This window comes from Tuber melanosporum (genome assembly GCF_000151645.1).
Source record: "Tuber melanosporum whole genome shotgun sequence assembly, scaffold_33, strain Mel28".
Lineage (NCBI taxonomy): Eukaryota > Fungi > Ascomycota > Pezizomycetes > Pezizales > Tuberaceae > Tuber > Tuber melanosporum.
Genome location: NW_003299008.1, coordinates 800,894 through 828,860, shown reverse-complemented (window position 1 = coordinate 828,860; position 27,967 = coordinate 800,894). Strand labels below are relative to the sequence as shown.

At 48.4% G+C, this 27,967-nt stretch overlaps 5 protein-coding genes; 3 read left to right on the top strand and 2 right to left on the bottom strand.

Annotated features, from left to right (window-relative positions):
- Window positions 1-1,213: 1,213 nt before the first annotated feature.
- On the top strand, window positions 1,214-3,217 carry GSTUM_00007237001 (uncharacterized protein; the record flags this gene model as incomplete). XM_002839275.2 has 2 exons in its annotated part: window positions 1,214-2,424; window positions 2,478-3,217. Exon 2 carries the CDS (start codon window positions 2,624-2,626, stop codon window positions 3,215-3,217), a length of 594 nt encoding a protein of 197 aa, XP_002839321.1. The 5' UTR covers window positions 1,214-2,424; window positions 2,478-2,623.
- A 1,079-nt stretch (window positions 3,218-4,296) lies between these two features.
- On the top strand, window positions 4,297-7,194 carry GSTUM_00007236001 (uncharacterized protein). XM_002839274.2 has 5 exons: window positions 4,297-4,838; window positions 4,892-5,113; window positions 5,168-5,616; window positions 5,771-5,928; window positions 5,996-7,194. The coding sequence occupies exons 2-4, from the start codon at window positions 5,053-5,055 to the stop codon at window positions 5,897-5,899; spliced, it is 639 nt and encodes a 212-aa protein (XP_002839320.1). The 5' UTR covers window positions 4,297-4,838; window positions 4,892-5,052; the 3' UTR covers window positions 5,900-5,928; window positions 5,996-7,194.
- A 1,666-nt stretch (window positions 7,195-8,860) lies between these two features.
- Window positions 8,861-10,092, top strand: GSTUM_00007235001 (uncharacterized protein). XM_002839273.2 has 2 exons: window positions 8,861-9,629; window positions 9,696-10,092. Exons 1-2 carry the CDS (start codon window positions 9,401-9,403, stop codon window positions 9,752-9,754), a joined length of 288 nt encoding a protein of 95 aa, XP_002839319.1. The 5' UTR covers window positions 8,861-9,400; the 3' UTR covers window positions 9,755-10,092.
- Window positions 10,093-11,282: 1,190 nt separating this feature from the next.
- GSTUM_00007234001 (uncharacterized protein) lies at window positions 11,283-12,874 on the bottom strand (the record flags this gene model as incomplete). XM_002839272.2 has 6 exons in its annotated part: window positions 12,431-12,874; window positions 12,266-12,350; window positions 11,988-12,087; window positions 11,826-11,891; window positions 11,616-11,778; window positions 11,283-11,498 (listed from the first exon to the last, which is right to left on the bottom strand). Exons 1-6 carry the CDS (start codon window positions 12,596-12,598, stop codon window positions 11,283-11,285), a joined length of 798 nt encoding a protein of 265 aa, XP_002839318.1. The 5' UTR covers window positions 12,599-12,874.
- A 2,696-nt stretch (window positions 12,875-15,570) lies between these two features.
- GSTUM_00007233001 (uncharacterized protein) lies at window positions 15,571-18,958 on the bottom strand. XM_002839271.2 has 3 exons: window positions 16,551-18,958; window positions 16,131-16,451; window positions 15,571-16,053 (listed from the first exon to the last, which is right to left on the bottom strand). Exons 1-3 carry the CDS (start codon window positions 18,585-18,587, stop codon window positions 15,688-15,690), a joined length of 2,724 nt encoding a protein of 907 aa, XP_002839317.1. The 5' UTR covers window positions 18,588-18,958; the 3' UTR covers window positions 15,571-15,687.
- Between the last annotated feature and the right edge of the window lie 9,009 nt (window positions 18,959-27,967).

Here is a 27,967-nt window from a genome sequence, read left to right as displayed (position 1 = left end):
GGAGGGAGACACGAAGCTGTTGTATCGCCGCCGGTAAATCCGAAAGAAAGTAAAAATAAAAATAAAAACCTCAAAAATAGAAGGTGAATAAGAATATATCAGATGTATTCGAGTAAAATCTCTTGTGGACGGATCTCTGGACGATCCCCAGAAGAAGAAGGAAAAAGAAACATTAGAAGGAAAAAGAAATGTCATACAAAAGGAGATCGAGGAATGTACCGAAAGAGTGATAGACCGAGATAGCGAGAGGGGGGGTTCGTCCAAAGAAACGCCCAGCCGGGGATTTTTTATTGATTCGGTTTTAGTGCTGGAGACGCTAGTACGAGGCCAACAATTGGCAGGGCTTGGAAAAGTAGCGCACGAAAAATAGCCGGTGACAGACTCCCGGGGACAAGTCCATATGAGCATCACACACATCGACCTGTATGATATGAGCACTTACTCCACCCACCGTGTGTATACCTCTCACAAATCTCACAGGCACTGTACGCATTCGTTGGACTACTGTAACAAAATACTGAACACAGATACGGTACCCTACCCTACCCTACTCATCCCCCACTTGGCCTGACTGGGTACACAAAGAGTATCTAAAAACAGTGAGGGGGAAGGGGGGGCGGGAGAAGGGAGAGAGAAGACAGGAGGATTATTAAAAAAATGAAATAAACGAGCGAACGGATAGAGAATACACACCAGTATCTAACTAACTAACTAACATTAGGCTAGCATGCACGCACATATGAACTCCGCCCAGCTTCGACTCGTAAAAGCCCCCCCGTTTGGCCCAATCGTGCTGCGAGACCGGAGATGAACCTGCTGCCCAAGCGATGGGTTTTGAAGAGCCAATTGCTCCGCGCACATACACAGAAAGTGAAGTCGAAACTTGCTGGTTTCCTTGGGGCCCCCGCTGTCCGCCACCAACGGTTGTCTAAATCGCGCCCGAACTCTTTCCTAGAGCGCACTATACGGCTCTCTCTACCCAGCAAGCAAGCATCATGGTTGGTTCCTAGTACTTGTATGAGCCTCTATCGACATGGATAGGGTTGCCGGGTCGGGGGTGGAAGGGTTTAGCGGATGTCGCAGAAGGGTCGCGGGTGCAAGGCACGGTTCATGCATTCGTGGAAAGCTGCGCTTCTCCGCTCTACTCGAGTAATGATCCTTTTCCTCCCCGTCCTCTCCCCCCCCTCTCTCCTGTCCTTTCCCTTGCGTCTCACTCACATACCCCCTCCCCGCGTTCGGTTTCGCCGCACACTGTACCGAGTTTACACCCTACCGAACTGAGCAGCAAGAAGCCAACTAGCATGGCATGGATTGAAAGGGAGGCGAAGGGATTGCCGGTAATAGTGATGAAATAAGGGGAAAGGGAAAGAGGTGAAAATGGAAACTAGTGAGATGTGGAAAGGGACATATAGGGTACTGGCAAAGTACGGAAAGTTGAGATACAGAGAGGCAAGAAGCAGGAGCAGAGGCAGCTGGCAGGGGAACCTCCACCCGTATGGATCAGTTTCCACACAACCTACGGTACTCATTATCACCCCAGCCTATCTACTTGTACGAGTGTATTTTTATTTTTTTCTTCTTTTTTTTCTGCTCTTTTGTTGCTTTTTGTCGTTGTTATTATCACTATCATGATTATTACCGTATTATCATCCTCCCCTTTGGGTTAAATAAAAAAGGATTATACCCAAGCACCCCACCTCCTGTCTTTTTCGCACGGTTGCTTCTGCTATGGTCTCTCCTCTCTCCCTCTTGTTCTCTCCACTTCGTTCTCTTCTCTATCCAAATCTCTCCAGTCATTTGATCAACCTCATTTCCGGCTGGTGGGTTGGCTGGCCCACACAGCAGGTTGGGCCGGTCCCAGGGAGGTTTGGTGTAGGTTATGGGTTGCGCAACGTGAGCTGTCAAGTGTCAGGCGCCTTCCGTCTCAAGCCTCTCCCTTTTTTTCCTCTCGTGAATCGAGATTTCAGATCCTTGATAACAATCCCAGGTACACTATGAGATAGTGGTTGTGGTATGAAAGTCTAAATGATGGCGCTGACACACTACACGGAAACTCCAGCGAGCATGTCAAGATAAAAAATTCAGCCATGATGGGGGTTATGGTAGAAAGATTAATTTCTATGAGTGGTGGGTGTGCTGGGCTGGCTTATCCTCTCTTGTGGGGAATAACGTTCTTTCAATTGTCTTGTTATTTCCTTTTTTCCTTCCTTTCTTCCCTTTTTTCTTTTCTTTTTTCCCTTCCTCTTCTTATTTCTTTTATTTCGGTAGAAGACTTGAGCTCTCTTTGACCCTGTGGTAGTCTTTAAGTTACTGTACTTGTGCAAGGACCAGACATAGAAAAGTGGTACAGAGCAGGGTGGTAGGCCGCAACTAGCTCGTCTTGGAAGCAGACGGACATACACACCTTCCATCGTTCAACGAGAGGTTGGAAAGAGCTGTCTCTTCTTTTTTGATAGACATGCTGAATTGGAGGCTAGGTACCTCGTCCATCAATTATATTCGTTCAAAGTCGACCGAGGCAAGAGGAAACAGAGATCCCTTCAGGGCCATGTTTCTCAGGTGTGCCACTTCCACTTGAGGTTTTAGTTTTTCACCGTACCATTATTTTATCCCTGACCCTTGTATGTGTGGATTCAGGACAATGCTTGCCTCTCTGCTTACCCGCACTTTGGATTCGTGGAAAAGGAGTCGGGAAAGGCGGGTTTGGGTGGTTTGGGGTGGATTGCTACACAGAATTCCAGTGTTCTCACCCCTGCTCGCTGCCTTCTGGCGGGATATTTGCTGTAACCGAATCCGCGAACGAGTTCTCGAGTGCTCGTACAAACCTTCTTGCCTGCCGTACTTGTACTCTACCACACACTTGGGGTCCGCCGCCACAACCTTACCTTCCTCTTTTCGCCATTTATTTTACTTCCTACTATTTACCCCCTTCATCCACTTCGAGGATAACACCACCCCATCTCCATCATCGTCGTCGCCACTATCGTTTATCAATCAATCCATTGCTGGGTCGTTCCTACCCTGCATCGCTAAGTTATCCAGTAAGCCAACTGTAATTGCTGACAAGCTGCAACGGCAGGATCGACCGGTTTTTGACTCTCGGGGGGGAGGGGGCAATCATGGGAGGGGACCGGGGGGCGTGAAGAGGGGGGACGGATGGCGGAGGGGCATATATAAATCTCAATATTATACCCTTTCAATCGAGTCTCTGGCCTAACAACTCGCAAGACTGGGAGTGTGTGGTGTGTGGGAGGAGGATTGCGTACATAGAGTACTTTTTTGGCCTATATTTTTGGCCCTTATGTATAATTCATGGCTGCTATATGGTGGGATTGCATGCAATTGCACCCATTTTTATGGCCGATACGTTGCTGTATGATACGTTCGAACCGCTATGATATGCCCCCTCCAGAGTTGTAACTTTTTGCGAACAAAAGCCGAAAAGGGCGTGTCTATTGAGTATATCTCCGGGGAAGATAATTTTCCTCTTTCCGCTTCTTGGGCTTGATCTGTTCTGTTTTTTTGTTTTGTTGTTTGTTTTTAACCTTGACATTTATATTATTATTTTATTATTCCTTTCGTTCCGTGGCACCGCTTCCATGCTCCTCCATTCTGCTGCTCCTGTTCTCCCGTTTCCCGTCTTTCATGCCTAGAGCTGCCCGGTTCTAGTCCTAAACTCGCTGTCTCCGTCTGTGTTGCTTGTGCCTGTGTTTGGTGCTGGTGCCGCTGGTTGCTAGTTATGGTACTATACTGACGGAGGTGCTGTTACCCCAGTACTGCCTCTGCTTCTGCCACTGCTGCTCCTACGAACCACAAACCACAAACCACGGCCACAGCCTCCTGTTACCCTTGCACCCCAGATGCATCTACCCATTCGATTAACCTCATCCTCCTCGGCATCATCACCCTGAGCCCCCCCTCTTTCCCCATCCCCTCTTCCTGCCCCCTCTCCTCTTCTTGATCATACTCTAGCCAACCCCCTCCCCATCCTCCCCTCCGGCGGTCTGGTGGTGCCTGAGGTTGACCCACGTCTCAACCCCCCCCCCTTCCCCTCCTTTCTCACCACCACAGCCCACCCCAGTCCATTTTTGTTATTCCTTGTCCCCCTTTTTTCTGATGTTCTTGGTGTTGCCGTCGTTGCGCAAATACCATCCTATTGCTGCTGCTTTTTTCTTCCTCAGCTCCGAGGGTCTGGACACTGCTCCCCGCCCCACCACTAGCCGTTCTAGATACCTATACCTCTGCTTCCGCTCCATCAAAGGTTTCTTCGTCAGCCTCCGTCCAACCCTGGGTACCCAGCAGGGACTCCTTCTTGTTCATGGCATAGACGTTGTTGAATCATGCACTCAAGTCTCTTGCACTCGCCGTTCCCACAAAGCAGCTTCTCCACACGAAGTACGAGTTTCGGTTCCGGGTCGACTGATCAATTACTATATTTCAAACTTAGCGAGGACAAGAACGCCAGAGTAAACGATTGAAGTCCTTCGACACGGGGGGTGCCAAAGAAGATCGCGGGCCAGTCGACGGTACTTTGAGAGGATATATACTTATATATCGTACCACACCCCCGCGCATCCCAGCACCTATTTCCTATTTCCCTGGGCTATAGTTCCTCCACCCTGCAAACGTTATTTCCGATCCAGCTTTGTCGTCAGTGGTTCCTGTGCCTTACTTGCTGCTTCCTGCTGCTCCCTGACTGTACATTGGACCGGAACACGTCTGCCGCCAAACAAACACAACGTCCATCCTTTGTACACATCAGTACCCAAAGAAAGAGAGAAAGAATATCAATAGAAGTCGTGTTCGAGACTCCTATAATCCTTTACTTTCCAACACAGGTAAGGCTACTGGGGATACCGTCTCCAGTGCATTGGGTTTACGTTATTCGCAGTGGCTGCTCCATATCAGCTCGACGAGTATCCGCGCTATACCCATCGCCATTACCACCACCACCATCACCACCCTCAATCGCCTTATATTCAACAGGAACACGAGCCTCGGGGTCTCGATTCCCTCGAAGATCTGAACGAGCCGCTGCTTCTAGTACAGCAGATGGCTCATCAAAGGCCCCCGCCACACATGGGCGGGGCAGGAGGTAGTGGGCACCTTTACGGTCCGGGACTATCTTCGTCCAGCAAGCCAAGAGCGAGAACTCATGATGAAATAGAAATCGATCTTAGTGACGACCAAGATGTAGATTCTCACTACCAGCATCAACACCTTCCCCCCCCATCGCATCACCATCAACACCCACAGCACACCCATCATCACCACATGCCAGATCAGCCACCACCCGCAAAGATGGCGCGAACAACTTCGGTGATGGGCGTGGGGGGAGGTTCGCAGATGGGAGGTTCGTCAATGGGTATGCCGGGACCATCATCACTCGCTGGGCCATCGAGCTCGCAGCAGATGCCAGCGCCGGCACCAAGACCACGGGGCCCGAAGCTCAAGTTTACACCTGAGGATGACCAGCTGCTTGTCGACCTGAAGGAGAACAAGGCACTGACTTGGAAACAAATCGCCGAATTCTTCCCTGGTCGCTCATCAGGCACTTTGCAAGTCCGTTATTGCACAAAACTGAAAGCCAAGACCACGCAGTGGACAGACGAGACTGTAAGAAAACCTTCTCCCGTTCTTTTCCCAAATTTGGGAGGGTTACATACCCCCGGATTTCCCCCCATTATAGGGCCGTTTCGTATTCCTCTTCGACTTTGAAGACGCTTTAGCTTTTCTAACATCAAGGCCGTGCCGTTGCCAATAAATAAAGGTGTTACGGCTCCGTAATGCTATCCAGGAATACGATCAAGATCGTTGGCGTCTTATCGCTGCCAAAGTTGGAAATGGCTTTTCCCCAGCCGCTTGCAGAGAAAAAGCAAAGGAGCTGCAGGAGCCGTAGGTTCCGAAACAATCACTCGCAGCAACGAGGTCTTACGCCACCAGATCATTCTTCTCGTTTTTCTGCGACTGCTGGTGACTTTTTGACGTTGTCTAGAGCTGAAACATTCGGGATTCAATTCTGCTTCATTATTTCGGGATTCATTCTATTCTTGACTTGGTTCGATTTTTTGGTTATTTCTTTTATAATAATATTTTTGTTACGGGAGCGAAAGAGGTGGTAAGAAAAAAGCCTTGAACGTGGGTTGGGCAGGGCCGGGCAACAAGCGCAGCATTATACTTTGATTCAGATTCGGGAGGGGATAGGGGGTTGGTTTTTTTCGGATTTGTGGGGGCAATATCGGCGTTCTTTTCTTTTTTCCTCTTACTTCCCTCGTTCGTTCAGTTGGATTAATTTTTCGGCATTACCCTCACTGCCTCTCATCCATCTTTCATTTTGCTGTGCTCTTTGTCTCCCTTCAGTATTTCTTTGTTTCTTTTGTCCTCGGCTTTTTCCCTATGACAACCCTTTGCGACTTACCAGCAACATGGGGTGCAATTGGCCTCTTATATCTATCAGCAGTTGAGCACGGCAGTTACCGAATTTGCTTTTTTTTGCGGAGGAGGCTGCTTGGTAGGACGAGTGCTATTTTGTGGACCGGATGTGTGGCGGTGGTAACGGTGGCGGTTGTTTGGTTGAGTTTTTCTTCTTTCCTTTTTTCCTCTTCTAATCTTCGGGATTCATGGTTACTGGCATGATGTTATGATATACCCTTACCCTTCGTGAGCGTCAGGTCCGTTTGAATATCGGTGGTAATTCCTGTCTTCTCTTTAATTTCTATCTCTTATTTTTTGATCTTTTCTGTTTTCAAGAGATATCATCCCCCCATTTTCTCGCTACCGTTCCTTCTCACCCCTTCGATTCATTAGCATATTCTTTTCGGGGTTTTACCCCCCTCCCATTTTCATCATTTTCATCATTTTTTCCTCCCTTGTTCGCAAAAAAACAAAAAAAAAAGCCTTCATGATCATTCATTCCAACCCGCGATTTTTATATAATACCTCTGCGTCTTATCATTCTTGCTTCTTTCTTCTGGGAGAGGGGCAATACATGTACTTCTACTCGCCTTCTAATGTCTTGGTTATTTTTTTCTCCTTCCTTATCTTTCTTTCATTCATTCTCCCTTTTTTTTTTTTTTTGTTGTGCATTTATATTCTTTAATTATCATTTTTTTCTTTTTCGCCTGCATACCCTGCTATGTTTTCCTCGGTTGGGTTTCAAAGATTGCGAAAACGATTGTGAATTGTTTAAAGGAAGGAAATTCTCTTCTTCTTGATTCGGATTGGCGGAGGAGCGAATAAGAGGAAGCTGTATTAATATCATACCTTTTATTTTCATTTTTTATCGGACCCCTTTCTCTCTGTTTCTTCTCATCTGGTCGATAAACGGAAATGAGAGGACAAGCAGCAAGCCAACCAGCCGACCGATCGGCCCAACGCGACCGTTTCGAGAAAGTATACCTACCTACCTGCCTCCCCTAGAAGGAGAGATGGAATATGGGATTATTTTTTTCAAAAAAAAAAATGTTGAGAATATTCATCCACTTGGTAATCACGCAACCCCCCAATAATTCCTCTTGTTCATTTGATCGTGAAGCAGGCGAAAAAAAAGGGGGGGAGGGAGCAGAAGGAAGTATGAAAATCCGTTCTGAAATCTGTCTGTACAGTAGATGGTGCTCCGGCGGTGGGACGGTAAAGAAAGAGGAAAAAGCAAACGGAAAAAACATCGTGGGAATTTCCGTGTTCGAGATAAAGTTCTTCTCATGTGTATGTCAAAGCGTGGTTGTGAGTTGATTACCGGTAGCTACAGTAGCTGAGGTGGTATGTGGCGGTGGTAGTGAATATGCATAATATTATAATGCGATGCACTCATGCATTGCATCTAGTATGTATGGGTGTGTGTGATGCGTTAAGTTAAGGACGGTTTTTCTTCCTCGTCCTCCTTCTGCTACCTAGACACTCTGGACTGCCACTGATTTCGCATTGTTGTTTTCCCTTTCCCATTTTCGAGGAAGAAGATAAGGCATTGCAGGTAGGTAGGCAGGTGCAGTATGTTGCTTTGGAAGTGGCGTGCGTGATGGCATCTTGGTTGGTTGGGTGAGTTGGTTGGTGTGCGGTATGACGCTCGCCGCAGAGGAGCGTGGTAGCTCTAAAGGGAAAGGAAGGATTGGAAGGGATAGTACGTACTTTACGTACGTACGTATGTATGTATGTATGTGTTCCTAGCTCGAACTGTGTGCTTGTAGGGGCAAAAAAAAACTCGAAACAAGTATCGTGTTATTATAACTGTATCGAGGACCTGTGATAGGCTCTATCGATCGATTTGTTGGTTTGTATGGTGCTGGGAGTGGTAACTTAGTTGAAGGAAGATGGGAAGGGGGAGGGAGGGTATTGTAGGATACTCGTAGGGGATGTATTATTGGTCTTTCATTCATTCCTCCTCCCTCTTCCCTTCTTCTTTTCCTTCTCTCCACTTGATGTACTCCTAGACGACTGAAGGGGTTGAAAGTGGTGGTGCTATCGTTGCTGTCTGTTTTTTTGTTTTTTTCCCTCTTCCAGCCTTCTCCCTTCCTTGCCACCACTAAGGAGAGGGACGAGGGGAGGGGAGGGTTGTTGGTGTTGAATGCGGTGGAATAGATCACTGAGGGCTATATCCGGGGCCATTTATACCCCTGTGGCGTCGTGTCTGATTACAGTATGGGTCAGCATTGTCATGGGCGGTAAACAGTTCTTAGTAAGGCTTGAAGAAACAATGGGCTTGTGCGCTTGACTTGTGGCGGTGTCACACTGATTACTGCACTATTGTTTGTAACTCTGGTTAGAGTTTTGCCCTTTCTTCTCATTGGATGGCTCGTTGCTATTGTACGGGGTCGGTCGGTTCAATTGCCGAATCATGTTGCCTTCCAATTCATGGCGGGGGAAGGGGGGGGAAACCTATTTTTTCCATCTCGTCCATCGACTTTCCTCTTCCAACCACAGCCCATCCATCCATCCATCCATCGTACAGTCCATTTCCTCCACTCAATCTCCACTCAAGTTCCACTCAGCATTGGCGAGTCATGTTTACAAGACCGGTGATCAACACGTTTCGCGGGGCCATTGTGCCCGCCGTTAGAACAAAGCTCGCCCCCACCGCAGCCACTACAGCCCGCACTTTTACAACGGTGGGGGTCCTTCGCTCCGAAAAGAAGGCCGCGGATACGTGGCCCATCCCCGCCAATGTTAAAACATTTCATGGCAAGTCTCACTTTTGTCGCCCCCCTGCCCCGAATCCATTGAGTTAGGTTACATCCACCAACACTGGAATGACTCTTCGATTGTATTCTATACAGAAATTAAAACAGAAGAAGACCTCCTCCCCCCCGGAGCCGCCCCAGGAGAGGTCGCGACGGATTACAACCAAGCCACAGGTCTCGAGCGTCTCGAGATTCTCGGTAAAATCGAGGGCATCGACATCTTTGACATGAAACCGCTGGACGCCTCCCGCCGCGGTACCCTCGATAACCCGATCGTCGTGCGAAGCCTCGGGAAGGAGAGGTATCTGGGCTGCACTGGGTACCCCGCTGACAGCCACAACACCATCTGGTTGACCGTCAGCAAGGATAGGCCGGTTGAGAGGTGCCCCGAGTGCGGCGGTGTGTATAAAATGGAATACGCGGGGGCTGAGGAGGAGCATCATGGGCACGATGATCGTGGGTTTTACCTTCCCCCCCTATTGCGAGATGGAAGAGCATTGGATAGGCTAATGCGTTACACAGACCACGGCTACGTCGAACCGAAATCTATGGCCGACTTTGTCAGGCCCGAGTATAGATAGACAGACAGACAGGTGGTTGGATGGCGAGACCTGCGGAGAGCCCCGGTTTCCCTCTTTATCTTCATTCCTCTCCCTTCCTCCCCCTCTTTCCTTTCCTCTGTTTTTCTCTTTTTGCTTTGCCGTCACTCTACCTTTGTCCTCGAATCGAGGACGATCGCTAGGTGCATTATCTGGGCTTGTGGGCTACCGGTATACGTTGTGCATGGGATGGGTGGTGTGCGGGGCGGGGCGTCGTCGTTGTGAATAGTCATTTGGTTTTTCTTTCTTTTTTTTTTTTGTGGATTTTCTTTTTTTGTTTGGAAAAAAACCACAAAAACAAAGAATATATATCCCTTTTATTCTTTCCATGTACCGAGAGGTACTCGTACATACTTGTAGATGGAGTGCGCACAACATGATGTCCCTTTGGTGAAATAAGTCTTGGCAGCAGGAACATGCCATTCCCGTCGGTCGGTCAGACGTATGATAGGCAGTGCCAGTCGATCATCTCAGCCAGACGCGGCATCTTTTCTTCCCGTTGGAAAGGTTGCGGACTGGACATTAAGTTACCGTATAAGTTAAGTTATCCCTCTCTCCGGCTGAGATCACTGACCATCAATCAAATCAATCAACCGATTCACTCAATCCCCGCGGCATTGGAGGAGCTTTTCTTTTATGCCTATAATTACGACACCGTACTCGATCCCTCAAAGCAGAAAAATTACCCAACATCCACCGTGTAAGGTCAGTCCGTCAATCCATACGCACTGTATCATCGAGACAAGGCCTGTACAGCGAAAAGAAAAGAAAAGAAAAAAAAAACAGGTGGGAGGAGTCTTGGGGTCGCCGTAAATAGGTTAGTCTAACTTTTGTATGATATTTGTAATGTTATGGAGGAAGGAATAACTTTTCTATCCATCTATCCACCCGGAGGACTACAACTACTAGTATACTATGCTGCGCTGTGCTCTTAAGAGTTCTACGGTACTTGTGTTTTGAGGTGGTAAGGAAGATTGGTTGGTTGTTCCTGCCTGGGGTGGTGGTGAGAGGATGTGATATGGTAGGTATCATAAGTTGGTCAAGTTCTAGCAGCTGAGCTGTGAGACTTTTGGAAGAAAAAAAAATTATAATAATAAATAAAATCCCTCACTTACCTTTCGTTTTCATGCGCAGGATTGGGGGGGGGGGAGTAATGGTTTTGCCGGTTATTCGGACAAGAGGATGATACGGTAAGAGTCGAGATGATCTGTCTTACAATTTATATATGTTGTCCTATGGATGATATGATGACAGGAAGGCTGTGGTATCGGTAGCACTCGAGTTTCATAAGTGGTACCGTACGGCGCAGTAACAGTGGTACAGATGCGGTACGGCATGAGCCGTGATAATGATAGCGTAACTTAACTTGAGAAAGAAAGAGAGCAGTAAGAATTCATAGACTTTCTTCTCTTCCACAAGAAGGGTAGAAAAAATAAAAATAAAATAAAATAAAATAAAAAAAGCAAAAACAAAACAAAACAAGGACACATGATCACTACCCTGCGCCCGGTTATAAACCCGCAGAAGCCTCCTCCTCCTGGGAAACTTCGTGGTCGACCAGGGGCTTCTTGGCCCCCTCTTCATCGAGCACTTTGGGAGGCGCGTGCACTTCCTTCAACTTCCCCACCCAAGTGCGAATGTGCTCGCTGTGGGGATAAAACTGCAAGCTCTTCACCGGGTTGAACAAGCGAAAGTACGGCTGCGGGTCGACGCCCGTCCCGACGCACTATCCTCAAGCTGCCGTTGTTGTTAGAAAAGTGGCCATCGATGAGGGCTCCATGAGGGAGAAGCGCTCGCCGTGTCGCCGGTCGATTAGCAGATCCTTGGTCAGGAAGGAGGCCACGACCGTGCGTGCGCGGTTGCGTATGTATTTGGTCTTTTGGAGTTGGCGGATGGCGGCGTCGATTATTGGGTCACCGGTGTGGCCGGCGTAGAAGTAGGATTCTGCGAGCGAGGTTGAGTACTGGGGAGTGGGGGAGTGGGGGAGTTTGGAGGTTTTGTTCGTGCTGTGGGGGGGTTGGCTTAGGTAGGTCGGGGGTGGAGGAGAGCGTACCAGACGAATGGCCAGTTCACGAGAACGTTCTTGTGAAAGTCTTTTTGGGCAATCTCTGATATCCAACTATTGGTAGGTCCGAGGAGGGGGGCTGTCAGCCAACGAGCAAAGGTAAGATATGCATGAAAGGGAAGAAGGGAGGGGAGGAAGACCACAGCATACGTCTGAATCCTCTTACTCCTCCGACCCAACCTCTTGATGGGGTTCGCACCCAGCGTTCGCTGCCTGCCTAGAGGACAGCGTGCCAGGGGCGGAATGCATGCTCAACAAGCTCGCCCCGTCATCTGTGAGGTCATTATTACCCCCACGGTGGCTGTCCACCTGCTCCTTCGGGAGCTTCTCGGGGCTCGTCTGTGCGGGGGGAATAGGTGAGTCGAAGGGGGAAGTGTGAGCCTCTTGGAGCGAATCGGTTCTGCTCCAGTGATGGGCGGAGCTTTAACCCGGATGGGCGAGAGTGGATATTCTCGATCCAGGCTTTGAACCAAGGAATAAGGGTTCAAAGGGGGTTCCTTTGCACTTTTGTTGCTATACCAGATCGGTTAGCGTCACTGGAAATCACTCAATCAACCTACCGACCCAGGAGAGTAAAAAGAGAGGAAAAATACCTTCGTCACTAGCTCCCTCTCAACAACCCCGCCCTTCGGAGCATCAATCCACAACGGCACTCCAAGCTTGCCCTCCAAACCCTCCTTCAGAATCCTTGAGCTCCGCAACGCAAAATCCGGCTTGGCCTGCGACACCACATGCGCCTCTAAATATTGCGGCGGGAGCATGTACAACCCTACCAGCCCAATCCCTCCTGCTGCTGCCTGCACAACCCGAGATGCTAGTGAGGGAGCGGCATTATCCGCTAAGCGCAGGTCGTCCCTGAGCCAGTGCACCACGCAATCCCCGATGGGAATGCGCTCGCTTGCGGGCCGAGTGTTCGAAAGGGGCAAGAGGAGCGTTTCAGTGACCTTTTATCGGACGCCGGTCACGCATTCTTCCGCATGGGTGTTGAAGATTTCGTCCGGGTAGTAGATACTTACTGGTGGAAGATCTGGGAGGCGACGAACAGGGTCGAGGTTTGGCTCTCATCTTATTCGTGCTCCTCCTCAGGGCTCTTTCTAGAAGTCCGTCCCTTCGGCACATACTCAATGCCTACTGCCGATCCTCGTACAAGCTTCCTCAAAGGATTCAGGTGTAGTTGTAGCAGCAGAACCGTACTCGTAGCCATCATTCAAGCTCCTCGTCAAGAAGTTAGCTCATCCTTCCGTCGAGTAAGTATTACGGACGACGAAAAATAAAGTAGAATCGACACGTAGCGATCATGACCCCTTAACTTGACCCGCTGCCTACGGTACGAGTACGCGGGTATGGAGAGCACCAGGCATGTTGCCCCTCCCGCTAAATCCTAACGTTCATGGATGTTAGATTAGATTAGCGAGGAAACAAGGGTTAGGGTTTATGATACAAAGTGTGGATTCATGGACGAGCACTCGGTGGGAGTTCCATGTGGTAATGACCAACAGCGCTCCCAGTATTGCCGCCCACGCGCAAAAGACATTAGGCTATCATACCCCTACTATCACAAGAAGAGAAAGAAAGAAAAAAGGGAAAAATCCTTCGTAGAGAAAAACCGGTTTTCCAGGACCCAAGCTCTCTTTGAGGCTGGCAGTAGTGATATCTTGTTTCTCGAGCTACACGATTACTTGCTCGCCGGGGCGAAGCGAATCCCCCCTCGGTGTTGGCTTCTTTGAGTGCTCCGACTTATCCGACTTCACTCACTTTACCCTTCGCAATGTAGCCGCTGCTTCGGCGATCTATCTGCTCCATTCGGGAAGGCTGCCACAAGATACTGCCAGGCCACGACAGTCATAGGACGCACAAACTCGTCCAATTTCCGTACTGCACGGTGCAGCGCCCGTGCGGTAAGTATTCTTCCAGACCGACAGGCCAGCATCTCATGAAGGACATAGAGGTCGTGGTGTGGGTGGGGGGAACTTTTACACAAGGCATCACTCGCGACCGAGTCATGGGGCGGGAAGTTTCGTCACTTTTCGGCACCGCTTCATTTCTCCCAATTGAAGAAAAAGGAGGGTAGGAGGTGTCTGGACATACTGTACTATAAGGGGTGCAAAGAGCTATGGTATCCCCGGGGGGGGGGGGGCAACCTAGAGAATAGCGGGTTGTAAGATCTCATGTTAAGTTACATGGTATCATAGCTGGATATACCTCAACTCCAACAACTATTCGCGAATGAGGAACAGAAGGGCGCTGACGCTAAACATGTGAAGAAACATATCTCAATAGGAAGGGAATATAAATATGTAAGATCGGACACATCTAATCCTCTTGCCCTTAGAGGAACTGAAAGCGAGGGCATCAGCGAGCGCAAGAAAGTATCTATCAGGGAATGCGCGGGGAGAATTCGCGTGTCACTGGAATATGGCCGGATGGGATTAGATAAATTGCAGCGGCCACCGGTGAGCAGCCCCACATATCTCCACGCCCGGTTCTTCATTCATGCCCATCACATGTCTGCAGAGGAGGAGGAGGGTATGTAGATATCGTAGTTCCCCCCACTTCAACCAGAGAATCGATCACCCCCGGGAGATCCGACCCGGGAAACCCGCGAGGGGCCAAGTTTTTCCGCTCAGTGATATTTCATGAAAGTTTACCGTTAGGCCGCGGTCTCGTCGTCAAGTATTTTGAGGATTGAGTCCTCGTGGTTGGGAGGGAGGGAATGGAGGGTGGGAGAAATGGAGCTTTACCTGGCGGGTGTGAGTAAGTAAGCTAAGTCAAAGCTAGGCCTTTCGGATAAGGACTGTATCTCGACTAGATTAGAGCGGTTGGGGGGGAGGAAGTAATGAGCAAGTTCGGAGAAATAGTCGCAACGGGAATATCGGTAGCAGGAAAGAAAGATTGCGAGCGAGTCACTGATTGCACGTGTGACCGAAGAGCTTTATGTAGCTTAGGCGGTATGGTATGATAGCTGTAATACTTATCCATAAGGGCACCAGAATATTCCTGACTTGCGGTCACCCAGTTCAGGAGGTTGTGCCCGACTTTCAGGTTCGGTGCCACGAGTATGATATGATAACTTGGCTCAAACCCACCCTACCAAACGAGTTTTAGCCTCCTACTATATACCATATATACTACTACTGCACTGTACTATACCACACTAAACTTGTGCCCCTACTCCAACAATATGTCACCACCACCATCTACGAAACCACATTACCCTCCATCCCTCCCGTCCTGCTCTAGCGTGTACCGTGTCGGTATTATGATGACGCATTACGTATGGTTGCATCGCATCATACTCCGTCACTCGCGCTCTAGAAAAATCGGACATCCCCATCCAATCCCTCCACTCTCTTACCGGTAGTGTAGTGGTATGTGGTAAGATACGATAGATAAATAAATGGGTGAACAAAGAGTTTACCGAGAACGCCGCCGTTCATTTCGTACTGTGTAGTTAAATGGTGAAGAAATGGTAAAGGAAAGAAGGGGGGGGGATGGCGCAGATAATCTAATACCCTGATGGCAAAGAAGTGTACGTATGGGAAAAAAAGTAACAAAAGGAATGAAGTCAAATGAAAGAGTTTTCTCCAAGTTATCCCATCCATCCATCCATCCATCCATCCAGTCCGCGGCATCGCCGCTACCTCTACTCACTCCCCACTGCGACCTTTTCCCTTTCGGATCAGAAGCCGGCATCATACCACAGTCCCTGAGCCTTGCCAGTGTGAACCAAAGAAAGGAGAAAAATCCATATTCTACTTATAATTCCCTAAAATGCGGCGGAAATCGAATCATTGCACGCTTAATATCACATGCCACGGCTACATTCATCTCCCCCGAGAATCTGTCATTGTCATCGCCTCCTGTCGCCCGCGATAACGTCCACGGCTACAGTCTCAAACCTGATATTCCGCTTCCACGTTTGCGTGCACTTTTCCACACCACCGCTCTCTATCCACCTGGCGAGGTTCTTGCACTGGCTCACGTCAAAGACTTCGAGGTTGTGGCAGCCTTCCACCACCGCTTCCACGCCCACGCCCGTAACGCGCACGCATCCGCGGACGGAAAGCTCGCGAAGTTCAAGCAGATGCAGACCTATTGCTCTGAGTGATGAGTCAGACACGGCGGATCCGCAGAACGACAGTTTTAGGACGGATAGGTGCGGGCAGCCAAGTGAGAGGACTTCCGTTGCTGTGTCTGATAAGGCGCAGCAGAAAGACTGCATAAGTGAGGTTAGCTATGGATTCGGGGGTGAGGAAGAAAGGGGCCTCTGAAAGGGGGTGAGGAAAGCTTTACCAAATCAAGGCTTCGGAGACCCTTAGCCGCGTTCGTAAGGAATACTACTGCGCTGTCGGTGAGATAGGTGCAATCTGCTAGACATAGACTTCGTAGTCTCTCAAAGCGCGTCATGCTCCAGCTCTGGAATCCTTGGTCTGTGATAGTGGTACATCGCGTGAGATCCACATGCTCCAACCTACGGGCTGCGTGCGCCGCAAGGTGGGACATGGTGCGGTCAGTGACATGCTTGCAATAACTCAATGTCAGCCGGCTGAGGTTTGGACATCCGATTACGGTACCTGGGGCGGGATACATTGGTGGTGGTTGGGGTGGGGCCTGCTGGCCGGGATTGTATCTTGAAGGGTTATTCGCTGCGGCAGCCGCAGCTTGTGCCTGCTGGAGTTGCTGTTCCGCGTACATTGGATGGAATTCGGGGACAACCCAACCCACGACCCTTGCTAGAAGTGTATCACTCACTTTCCGGCAGTTGCTAAGATCGATTTCCTCGAGCCCTTTTGCACGGTTTGACATTTCAAGTATGGCCTGCCCCGTAATGTCCCAAACACTCTTCATCTTCCAAACTTTGACGTTTGCGCCACAGGTCTGCGCAAGGACCATGAAGCCCTCATCACCAATGTGAAAGCAGTTTGATATGTCTATCAGACTGGGTCTATGCCCTACAAAGGGTGCAATGGCATGTATCAACACGTTGTCATTGATCACTCGGTTATAGGGCTTCAAGTCAAGAGTGGTCAGCAGGTATGGAGAATTGGTAAGCAGCCTTGACCAATGTGTCGACACCTGACGCACTCGCATCAACTCGTGAAGTTCCATATGTTTGAATATTTGGATCAGGATATCATCCTTGAATTGACCAATGTTGAACCTGGAGGGTTTCCGAGAGAGTATACGCGCCCGTTTTACCGTGGCGTGATGTTCCGGGGGAGTGGTCACATGTTTGGTCTTTACCGGCGAAGGTGTTGTAGATCTTGAAAGAGGGCTTGGATTCTCTTCCGTTGGCGAAGAGCTGCTCGATGTGGCGCTCGATTGTGGTGGCGGTGGGGCAAGCGAGCCTCGCCTAGACTTTGACCTAAGCGATTCAAAGTCTGCGGGTAGGTATGGATCCGGGTCAAAGGGTTCGACAAGATTCGAGTCGTTCGGTCCCGTGAACCGTGACTCGGGAACCGTCAAGTTCATTGAGGACGCTTTTGGGAGATCTGATATATCCAATCTATCGATTGACTGAGTAGGGGTTGCTGGCGCATCCCTCATGAGAACGTTTTCTCCATCCCCATCCATGCGGTCCCTTGCAGTCATCTCCAACTGTTGTTGCACTTCCGGAGGACACTTTTTCCACAATTCCTCCAGTACATCGCCCTCAATCACTAGACATTCCACAGGTGTTATCGCGCGAACTGTGGCTGTCCTCCTGGGTGCCAAAGATAGAGCTACAACCTCCCCAAAATGTTGGCCTTTCCTCAGCCGTGCCTTGACCTTGTTCTGCTTCGGGTCCATAACCATTTCGTCCACAACCTCAACTTCACCGCCCACAATAAAGTATATCTCCCTCCCCATCGAGTATTGCTGTATGATGGTCTGAAAGGGCGCATACGTCCGGGGGGCTGCGCTCAATCCTAAAAAGTGAAGGTTTTCCTGCGGTAGATTTGCAAATAATGGTAGTTCCTTCAGTAATTGCCGAATATTGACCTGCCCGCTTCCCAGAGCTGAATTGGTCACCCATTGGCTCCCGGGCTTCGGGATAGGACTGGGGCCCCCAAAGGCCCTTGGGGTATCGGGCTTGAGATATATGTTATCTCCAATCTCGACATCTCCATCCGAGTCGACCGCCCTTTTTACCCCCCCGGTTCTCGGGCTGCTTTCCCTTTCCTTTTTCTTCTTGTTGAGCAGCGTCAAGCGCTCCTCCGCCTCCTCCCTAATGGCCCTTTCCACTTCGGGAAACTTAGGCAGCTCGCGCTGGAGCGCTTCTTTTGTCAAAACGACAAGCAAACATCTGCTCCGGGCAATGATTGTCGCCGTTCGTGGTATGTCCATTAGTATACCAATTTCTCCAAAGAACGCTCCAGGCCGCAATTCCGCATAGGTGCTTTCCCCATCCCTCGAAGTGACTGCCACAGCACCTCGGACGAGCCAATACATAGCTTTTGCTTCATCGCCCTCGGTGAGGATATAATCTCGTGGCGAGTAAGGTTGGGGCCTTAGGTGGGTTGCAACGGCTGACAAGAACTCCTCAGGGGCACTAAGGAACAGCGGGAAAGACCGGAGTCGCTCCAGCAGCACTAGTGGCATGCCATTGGAAGTGGTAAGAGGGGAAGGACGGGCGGGCTTAGCAGGATTCGTTTGCGACTCGAAGTGATGTACAATCTCAATCGTGTTCACGTGGCCGTTAGAGTCGTCAGCTCCAGGGGGGGGAGCTGGGGAGAGGACAATCGGGGGTGCGCGTCGCCTGTGGTGCATCGTTTGTAGGACGTTTCGAGGGAAACCGCAAGATAAACTATATTATGGAACAGGTAAGGGTGAGCGACCAAGGGAGAGAGCAGTTCTTTATGCCCTGGGGGATATCCAAGCCCCGAAACACAGGCACAGTAGAACACGGGCTCACGCGCGCTCACGCACACACAGACAGCGAGGGAGAGAGAAAGAGGGAGAAGGATAGGGAGAAAGTAGACACACAGGCCAGAGGCGGAACAAGCAGCTGACTCGAATTTCTGTCCGACGAACAGAATGCAGACACTCCCGATAAGCAACGTCAAACTAGCGTCGATATTAGACTTTGGGGAGTGGTGCGACGACAAAAGATGCAAGAAACTTCTCAGGGACCACCTCAGTGCAAGTGCCCAGTCCTATGAACCCCCGTTATCCGCCGCGATATGAAGCGATAGATGACGAAAGAAAAAAAAGACTTTTAATCTACGCGAGTTACGTAGTTTTGGGTCGGTGGACAAGGAAAAAGGTCTGAGATTCGGGATAGAGTAGGGGGGAATGAGGTGCGGGTAGCTGTTACTTTTTCTTTTCCTTTTTTTTTCTCCCTCGTTTTCTTTTCCCTAACTGTTGCTATTGCTGCTTAATTTCCCTTTTGCCTACCGGTATCAGGTTCGTCCAAAGTCTGAAATTTCCTTTCAATCCTTTTGAGGGAATCCTAAGTAAGCTCTTTTCACGTTGCGGAGTCTGTTCCTGCGCGCAGGCTTTGCCGAGGATGCGGGTCGCCAATACTCGTACAGATCCGTAAGAGAAATAGTGGGAGGGAGGGCCGTCAACGGGATAACGGGGGCGGGGAAGGGAGGAGGATGTAAGGGAGGGGAAGGGTGGGGTGAGGATGGTGGAGGGGTTTAAAGCGTGTGCGGAGAAGGGGCCCCTGTTTCACGCTTTCTCAATACCGCATCCTTAGCTGCGAAAGTAGTTGCGCAGTCGCTGAAGAAGGGATTTTTTGGTGTGATAATAGTAATGGTCTGGGGATGAGTGATGAGGTGAGGATGGGAATGAGAGGGGATGGACCTTTCTTCTTTTTTTTTTGATTCTTTCCGGTGGAGAGTGAATGGGAAAAAGGGGGGTTGGAAGGGGAAAAGGGAAGGATGGGGGAACAAGGTGGGTAAATCTTGATACAGGATCGGGGCTCTGGAGACAGGTGGCACGAGACAGGACAGGAGCGGAAAGTGAGCGGCAAGCTTCCAGAAGTTCTGGAAGAATCAAGTATTGGGGGATTTGGAGGGGATGTGGCGATGGAGGCAGGAGGGAAGGATGGGATATCGTGCCACACAGCTATGGTGCTCGGACAGTGAGCAATAGAAATGGAGGTTGTGGCGGTGGGAAGAGCAATAGCGTTCTTGGTGATGATAGGGTCAATAGTGGCGAATTGGAGTGAGGATGGCAGTATCTGCAGGGAATGAATGTGGTCAAGTTACTCTACCGAGCTACAAGCTTTGAAGCGAAATAAGCCAAAGGGGAAGCGATGTCGATGAATGTAACAGGGGTTTATCTCCGGTGCGGAGCGGGGGTGAAAACGCTTTGAGACTTGGACGAATGAATGAGAGAGCCTATGATATCCTATCTCACAGAAGAGCCTAGGGGGGGGGGCAAGCCAGGGAAACTTGGCCGGAAGGGGAGATGGGATGGAGGGAGGGAGAATATCATCATCAGCCCTCGAGTACGTTAGGGTCATGACTGGGTTAGCACGCATGGCATGTTGATACCGGGGAGTTACCCATAACACCATACTCGTACAAGGGACTTGCAGATTTACCGGAAGACCCTCGTTCAAATAGTACGAGTATTTTATCGTGTCAGTGAAACGGGGCGAGGGCATTCGAGTGCTGCACATGAAGATATCATATTCTATCACTTGGTGTTTAACATGTAATACCGGTACTGTACGGTAATTGTAGGCCTGGATACCACAGGTACCCCCTCGGCCCCATACCGATAATCGCCCAACCACTGTAGACTATCCCCAATCCTCTCGCACAAAGAGAACAGAACCCACAATGCCGGTGCATATGGGCAGAAGGCACACTGCGTAGGAGGAAAGGTGCTATGTCCTCTCTCCCTAACTTGCGGTGCTGCCGGCAAGAAAAGGCTCGGGCGGCAGATGCAAACCAAGCACAGTGCCGGTACCGGTACTCGAGTATCGGTATGTGTGGTATTTCTATGAAGAAGGGGAAAAAAAAAAGGATGAAACCACACCCTCATGAATGACAGCCATACCCCGTCTTCAGTCAGCGTCTGGCAGCCATAGACTATCAGGAGCACATTTCGTACTGCCGGCGCCAAGGGGTGCAATGTGAACGATTTCTCAATCGATCAATCAGTCAATCAATCAACATCACCTTGTCAGTCTACCAGAATCCGTCTTCCTGTCTCTCCAGAGATAAAAATAAAATGATATTATAAAAATGAATAGGAATAAGAGCGGACCTACTCGAGTAACGGTACTGTATCTTTCTGTACCGTACAGTACATATGCACATAAACTCGCCATCGCCGTCATACCGCTACATCAAAAGAAACTGCAACAAGGCTACCGGAATGTGACGCGAATGACGATATCCTACATACTATGTGTTACCCAAAAGCACTCGAGTACCCGTAGATTTGATACCGGTAATCCATCACATTTTTACCTCCTCGCGACAAGAGGGGATAGAGATTGAGGGAGATAAAGGAGGAAAAAGAAATTCTAATGACAACCCCCTCCCCCTGTCATTCTTTCTTCCCTTCTTTCCATCCCTTCCAGCAGTCCACCTCCCCTCCCTCGCTTGCTCGGCATGCATCGATACCCGCTGCCCGAATGGACGAGAAAGCAACAACACACCATCCCTTTCCCTTTTCTTTTCCTTTTTCAATTCCTGCATGTTGCTCGGTTCAGCCCATCTGTTGAAAGAATTTTTTCCGCCACCGTTACAGATTGTGTGCCAGCTACCTTCCGCTACTGGCTTCCCTGACCGACACTGCATCTTACTTTTTCCTTTTTTTTTTTCATGCCATCTGCTTTCCATCTCTCCAATCTACCCATCTACCCTAACCCTATGACACGAAAACCCCGAGCTTGTAATTCACATCATACTAAGCCCTAGCAATCGAAACCATCGCCTTGCTGCAGCCCTATGATTTCGAGTATTCCCACGCGGGTTGTTTATGCCGTTTTCTGGCTCCGGCCATTTGGTTGTGGAAGGAGGAAAATAAACTTCGTTAGGGAAGAGGGAATTGGCCCAGCGGATGAGATGGGACGAATGGTCAGCCCTATCATCCCGTGCCGGATCGAGATATCATAGCTGATCGTTACCCGATGCCGGCCATATGTGTGAGATACTTAATGACTCAGATATTTTGAGATGGTTTCGGAATTTGCTTCCTGTAACATGTATCGGACTCGAGCAAACTTGGGCCCTAACGTGAACCACATGAATCTGGAAGCGGTCGAGGGGAGGCTAGCTCGTACCGTGAGTAGCTAGCTACAACCGGGCTTTCATCAATCTTGGCACAAGGCGGTTTCCCAAGTTCCTTTCCATTCTTTAGTGGAAATGTGTAAAGTGCAAAAATCGAGTGACATCCTATGAATATCGGAACTGATCCTCCAATAAAATCATCAATCGCTGACTGAACGACTAAGTAGATCAAAAATCTGCCGTGAGGCCAACCTGTCGCATCATGTGCTAGGAAATAGGTAAAAGAAAGGTGAAGTTTGATGCGGTATGTTTAGAACTCTGCAGGCTGGCGGGGTCGGTTCTGAGTAAGGATTTCAGGTATTGAGAAGGGAGTCAGATATCTCGGCTCTTGCGGTTGCCCAATGAGCGAAAATGCAAGTCTTTTGTGTGATGGTGTGAGGACAGGTCTGCTGATCCACGAGTTGGGCGATATGCTGGAGCAGGTCAACTCCCGGTAATACGTGATAAGGCTATGCCTTTGCTAGATAAGGGGGAGCCCATGTAATTCCAACTTTGCAACACCAACGAGGAGGAGACCTTTGAGATTTCAAGCCATGATTGCCTAGCCCTGTGGGGGGGTCTCGAACATTATCATAGTGGTGAAGTGCGGGGAGGGTAATTATGAAAAATGGTGAATAAAGGTTTGTGAAGGGGCGTCGGTGGATAGAGGGGTGGTAGATATGGTTTCAATTGAGTTGGAAGAGATCACCGGAGATTGTTGACTCGTTAAAGCGATCATGCGTGGTTGAGCTCGATGGCGAAGATAGAAAGGGATAAGCACAGGGGAACGGGTCGCTTTGATCCAAGTAGTTGGGCAGCCTCGTCATCGATCCTCTCAGCTCTTCTTAGCGTCAGATTGATTGGTGGTGGGAACCCCTATCCCCTTTCACGTGATAGCAGGACTCCCAATAGCTGATGGCATGATATGATGCTAGAGCAACGGACGGTGTGGATAGAGGTGGGAATCGAGGGAGGGAAAGGGGAGAGGGCAAAGCGATGCTTCACCGACTATTTAACTCGAATCAGGTTTTCAACTCATCCCGAAACAAACCCGTTTAAACTGACAAGGCTGAGTGAAAAGGGTGAGGGACAAGGCACGGCTCACCCCTTAGTGACTGTCGGTACTCGAGTACTCGAGTGTGATAAAAGACGCGGGAGCCCGGTAATGGCGGTGGTAATAATACTACCGAGGGGATCACCACGGGGCCTACCGGTGTTCCCAGCGGTCCAGCGGCCCCACCGGGCTTAGCGGGGGGGCTGCCAAGAGCCCATGACAGGGCATGGCTGCCTCACACAGTCCGTCAAGGGCGGTAATGTCTCGGGGTGGCCGTCGTTACATTACCGGTATATGGTGGGTCCTGGGGGTTGAGACAGTGGCGTTTAGGGGTACCGGTGCTCGAGTACTGGTACAGGAGACGGGAGGATCAATTGAAGGAAGAAGGGTACCGGTAAGTGAACTTAGTGAAGGCTAAATTAAGGGGGGCAATAACCCAATTCGGGGTGATAAGTACACTCGCCCCCCGCTATCCCGGATCACACTGAACCGAATACCTCGCTGTCCCGTATGAAACTCCGGTGAATTCTGAATTTCTTTGCACCAAAACCTGGCCTGTTGTCCCGGATAACTCGCCGTACCGGACAGATTCTTCGGATTTTGGCCGTCCGGGATAGCGGGGCGTGAGTGTAGTCAAAGTGCCGCGCTAACTCGGGAGGGATATTTCACTTGCGCAGTCTAAGGGGTGGAGGGGGATGGTGACTCATAATTGTGGTTTACCATATCAGATGGGCCTCATGCCCACGGTCCTCTGGCCACCCAAAAAATTGATGGCCATTGCACGTAGCTCGACCCATACTACCACCAGGCCGGACAGACCGGATAGTTAGAAAGGCTGGACTTTACACTAATCTTCTCGACCCCCCTCCCCCCTGTCAATCGGCATCGTTGGTGGGCGAATCCTATAACTAAATTTTGTCCTTATGCCATTCCAGAATCGTGGGACGTGATAGGTTCTCTGGCTTATTGAGAAAGGTGTCAGGAGTAATCTAAGACCAGACCTTGCTCTTCAATACCGTATTCAATACCGTATTCAATACCGTATTTCAATGTCATCGGGCAATGGGGTTGTTGGTCATTATTGAAAGCTGAGGGAGCTGCTGGAGTGGGGGGGGGGCGATCTGGACAACATATCTTTCACTTTCACTGGTATGATATCACACACCCTAAATTTTAGGCTTTTGTTCCGCTGATAAATCTGTCCTTGGAATAAATTTTTTCTCATATCATACGTCTGGATGAGGGGTAGGCGTACCCTCATAAACGATCACTCGCCCACCTATAGGTTGGAATTGTAAGGGTCTGTTTGGCAACCTGTCAATTGAGCAGTTCACCAATACAAAGTACATTTTGCGATTGACAGCCTGCTAAACAGTTCTCGATTTTTTTTAAGTATTATAACTAAAATTTTATAGTACTATATTAAATTTCCTAAATAAAATAAGATTTTAATTATAATACTTCTCAATTTTAATTCCTATTTTTCTGGTATCATATTACAACATTTTATTTTTTCTTCCTATTTCAACTATAATACTAATACTGAAATAGATTTTCAAATTTTAATCCAATGAACAACAATCTAGATAATCTTACTGAAACAACTCATATCAGTACTCTTATACTATAAGCTGCCACTTTACTGTTAACCTTGTGAGAGGAGATATTTGAGGAACAGATAGAAAAGTCTCTCTTACTAAAGCATACATCTGTACTTACTGGATAAAGCTACCCTGCTGACGTTCTCAATTCAAATGTCATACTCCACAATGGGTATTGAAATATCTACACATGACAGTGAAAGTTTTTGTTAAGCTTCACAATTATATACATCAAGATAACTACTTAAATACCTAAAAGCCAGCTGTCATACTATATCAGTAATTCTATTCAAACATCATAATACCTATTATATCTTTGTGAGAATATATATTATAATAATATTATTCAGTTGATTTTTATCAATTAATATGATAAAAATAATATATCATACCAGGATCCTACTTATGATATAGATCCCGCTTGGTTCCTGCTTTGTGCAATCCCGTATCTCATATACATTTTTCTGATTATTATAAAAATTATAATGACCTCCAAACGGGTTTATCTATATCTCTATCTACTATGGTTAGTAATTCCTCTACCATACTGCCAATAGCACTAGTACCAACCACTGCCCAAGAAGGTCCTTTGTATATACTGCTATTACTATTACCTCCATCTTCCTAGTCAGTGGTAGACTCTTCAGCTGAGTTTATTGTATGTACTACAAGCTCAGAGGCTATTTGAAATTTCTTTTTGCTCTTAAGAAGCAGTTTAGATGTTTTGTGTTCAAGAGTTAAAGAATCTAGAACCTTGGTAAGCTTTCTGGCAGCCCTTATAGCCTTCTCAGCATCCAACTGCTCACAGTTTTCCCTCAGTCCCATTATAGTCTCTGTAATCACTACTGTAGCCTCAGTTAGCTTCTGGTGGTCTGATATTTTCATGTGCTGACTCTTCCCTACAAGTTCATGATACTGTTGATAATACTCCTCTTCTAACACACAATCAGCAATAGCTTGCTGGAAACCCTCCGATAGGTCAGTTAAAAGTGCTTTGAGCTTTTTTAAGCTAGGAGTATTTCATGATAATAGTATAATGGTAGATTTAGTATGATGGCTGACTGTTCATGGTGGGTTGGGAACTTGGTGAGATTGGGCTAGAGGTTTCAATAAGGATGGTTGAGAAACACAGAGGCTATTTTTCCTTGTCTCAGATTTCTGAACCCTGCACGGGTTTAAGAGAATTGCTTTGATAGCTTCTCATATACTAAGTATATTTTTTGTTGTGAATGTAAGTTCACGAGCCGGTATTAGCATCCTATATATTTTCAATAGTAATAAATTAATAAGGCATATATCCTATTTGACAAGGGAATAAAAGCCTATGGAAAAAAGTCACTCTTTGTAAAACATGGGCCATAGTTACCATGCTGGATCAACTTATCAAAACCATTGGAGTAATAGTGTTGAAGTGGAGAGAAAAGCGCTACATCTAAGGGCTGAAGCAAATATGTGGAATATGTAGGGAGGCAAAGTAGAATAATTCTGTTGGATAGGCAAAAGTCAAAAAACTCCCAGTTGAAATGGAAGGCATGTCCATCAAGAAGAAGGAGACGAAAGCCAGTTCCTGCTCTGAGAAATAATTGTTATTTTATGTTAGTTATGTTAATATTTGTAAGATAGAAGGGGACAAAATAGATGAGTGCTTACTGTTTCCTTATTTCCGTATCAAAAGTGTCCTTTACCCAAATTAAATCAGTTTTCTCCATATTCCACCCCTTTTCTGAGATCACAAAGCTGGCTAAGTCCTTCTTTTTAAGTCCTGCATACTAGCCCATATAGTGGGCAGTCCCCTTATTGATTATCATGGACTGGAGAACCTGTCTATCACTGCTGACTATTTCTACAACAGTTACTGTCACGAATGTGGCTTGGCATGAAAAAGGTTTTCACGTGACATATGGTTATGAGTCACAGGTATGTTATTGTTTCACACATATGACTCATTTGAGTCATATGATTTGTTATGTGTGGGATTTGTGATGCTTTCGTACATGGCTCAAATATGAGTCATGGGATGTACACCTGGCAAGTATGGCTTATGAGTGTGCCTTGCGAGTAAGCCTTGCACGTATGATTTATGTTTCACACATGATCTCGTTATGAGGTCATGGATTTCACACATATGACTCAGCCGAGTCATATGACTTGTTTATTGTTTTATGATTGGTTTATGAGTTTTTGCACATAACCTCTCTATGAGGTCATGGATTTTGAGCATGTGACTACTTTGGTCACATGACTAGTTTGTTATGATTTGGTTTCGCACATGTGACCACTTTGGATCACATGACTACAGGTGGGAAGAATACTATATAAGGAGGCTGATGCGGCTGAGGAGGATAGGTTCTTCACGCTTTGTTCTAAGTACTTTTCCTACTTCTTGCACTCCGTGTCGGAAGTGAGCATACCCAATACTTTACCTTATTTCGCTCACGATAAATACTTCATCTACTGTTACTTGTTTGTGTTTTTCGTTTCAGGCGGTCGGTTAGAAGTAGTTGTTCTTGCTTAGAAGATACTTCAGTGTGAGATATCTGTGGCCTGGTCCTGGTAATCACTGAGTATAGTTTGGGCGAAGATGGCGTCTTCGACAGCCTCCTCTTCCATGGATTCTCCCCCCCCCTTCGAGGATGTCGTCCCCTGTTCGGTTTGACTCCAACCCCTCCTCCTCGCTTGAGACAGCCCGTGCGGCCTTGTCTCTCGCGCCCGCTACTGAGGCCGACTGTGGCCTCATACCTACAACTACACGGTCTTATGTTACACCCAGAGGAAACTTTAACTTTTTACAGTTCCACCACTGCCACGGGTGTCAGAACGCGGTTAACCCGCAGTTTGATGATTTGGTCTGGCAAATGGTCGCTGATGCAACCGTTACCACGATGAAAGAAGTGGAGGTTTTGGTGAGAGGTTTCCTGATCGGGAGAGGCTGTTCAGCCATATGTGGCTTGAATAAAGACACTACCACAGGACTCTTCGTTCAGTTCAATTTGGACCATGGGTCGGAATATTCTCTAGCCCCCGTACCTTCCTCTCCCAAAGATTCTCAGGTCATAGTTCCTGAATCCTCCATCTTCTCCGCCAAGGACAACTCGACTGCCACCACGGTTGAGGCCAGCTCTTGGTCCACTACTCCTCCCCTCGCTAAGGCTGTCTAAAGCAAGATACCCAGCTTCCTCCGCCAGGCCCACAATTCCGGGACCGGTTCCTCGACTCCCTCCTTTCTGGCAGGAAGGTCTTCAGGTGAAAGGGCTCTTTACG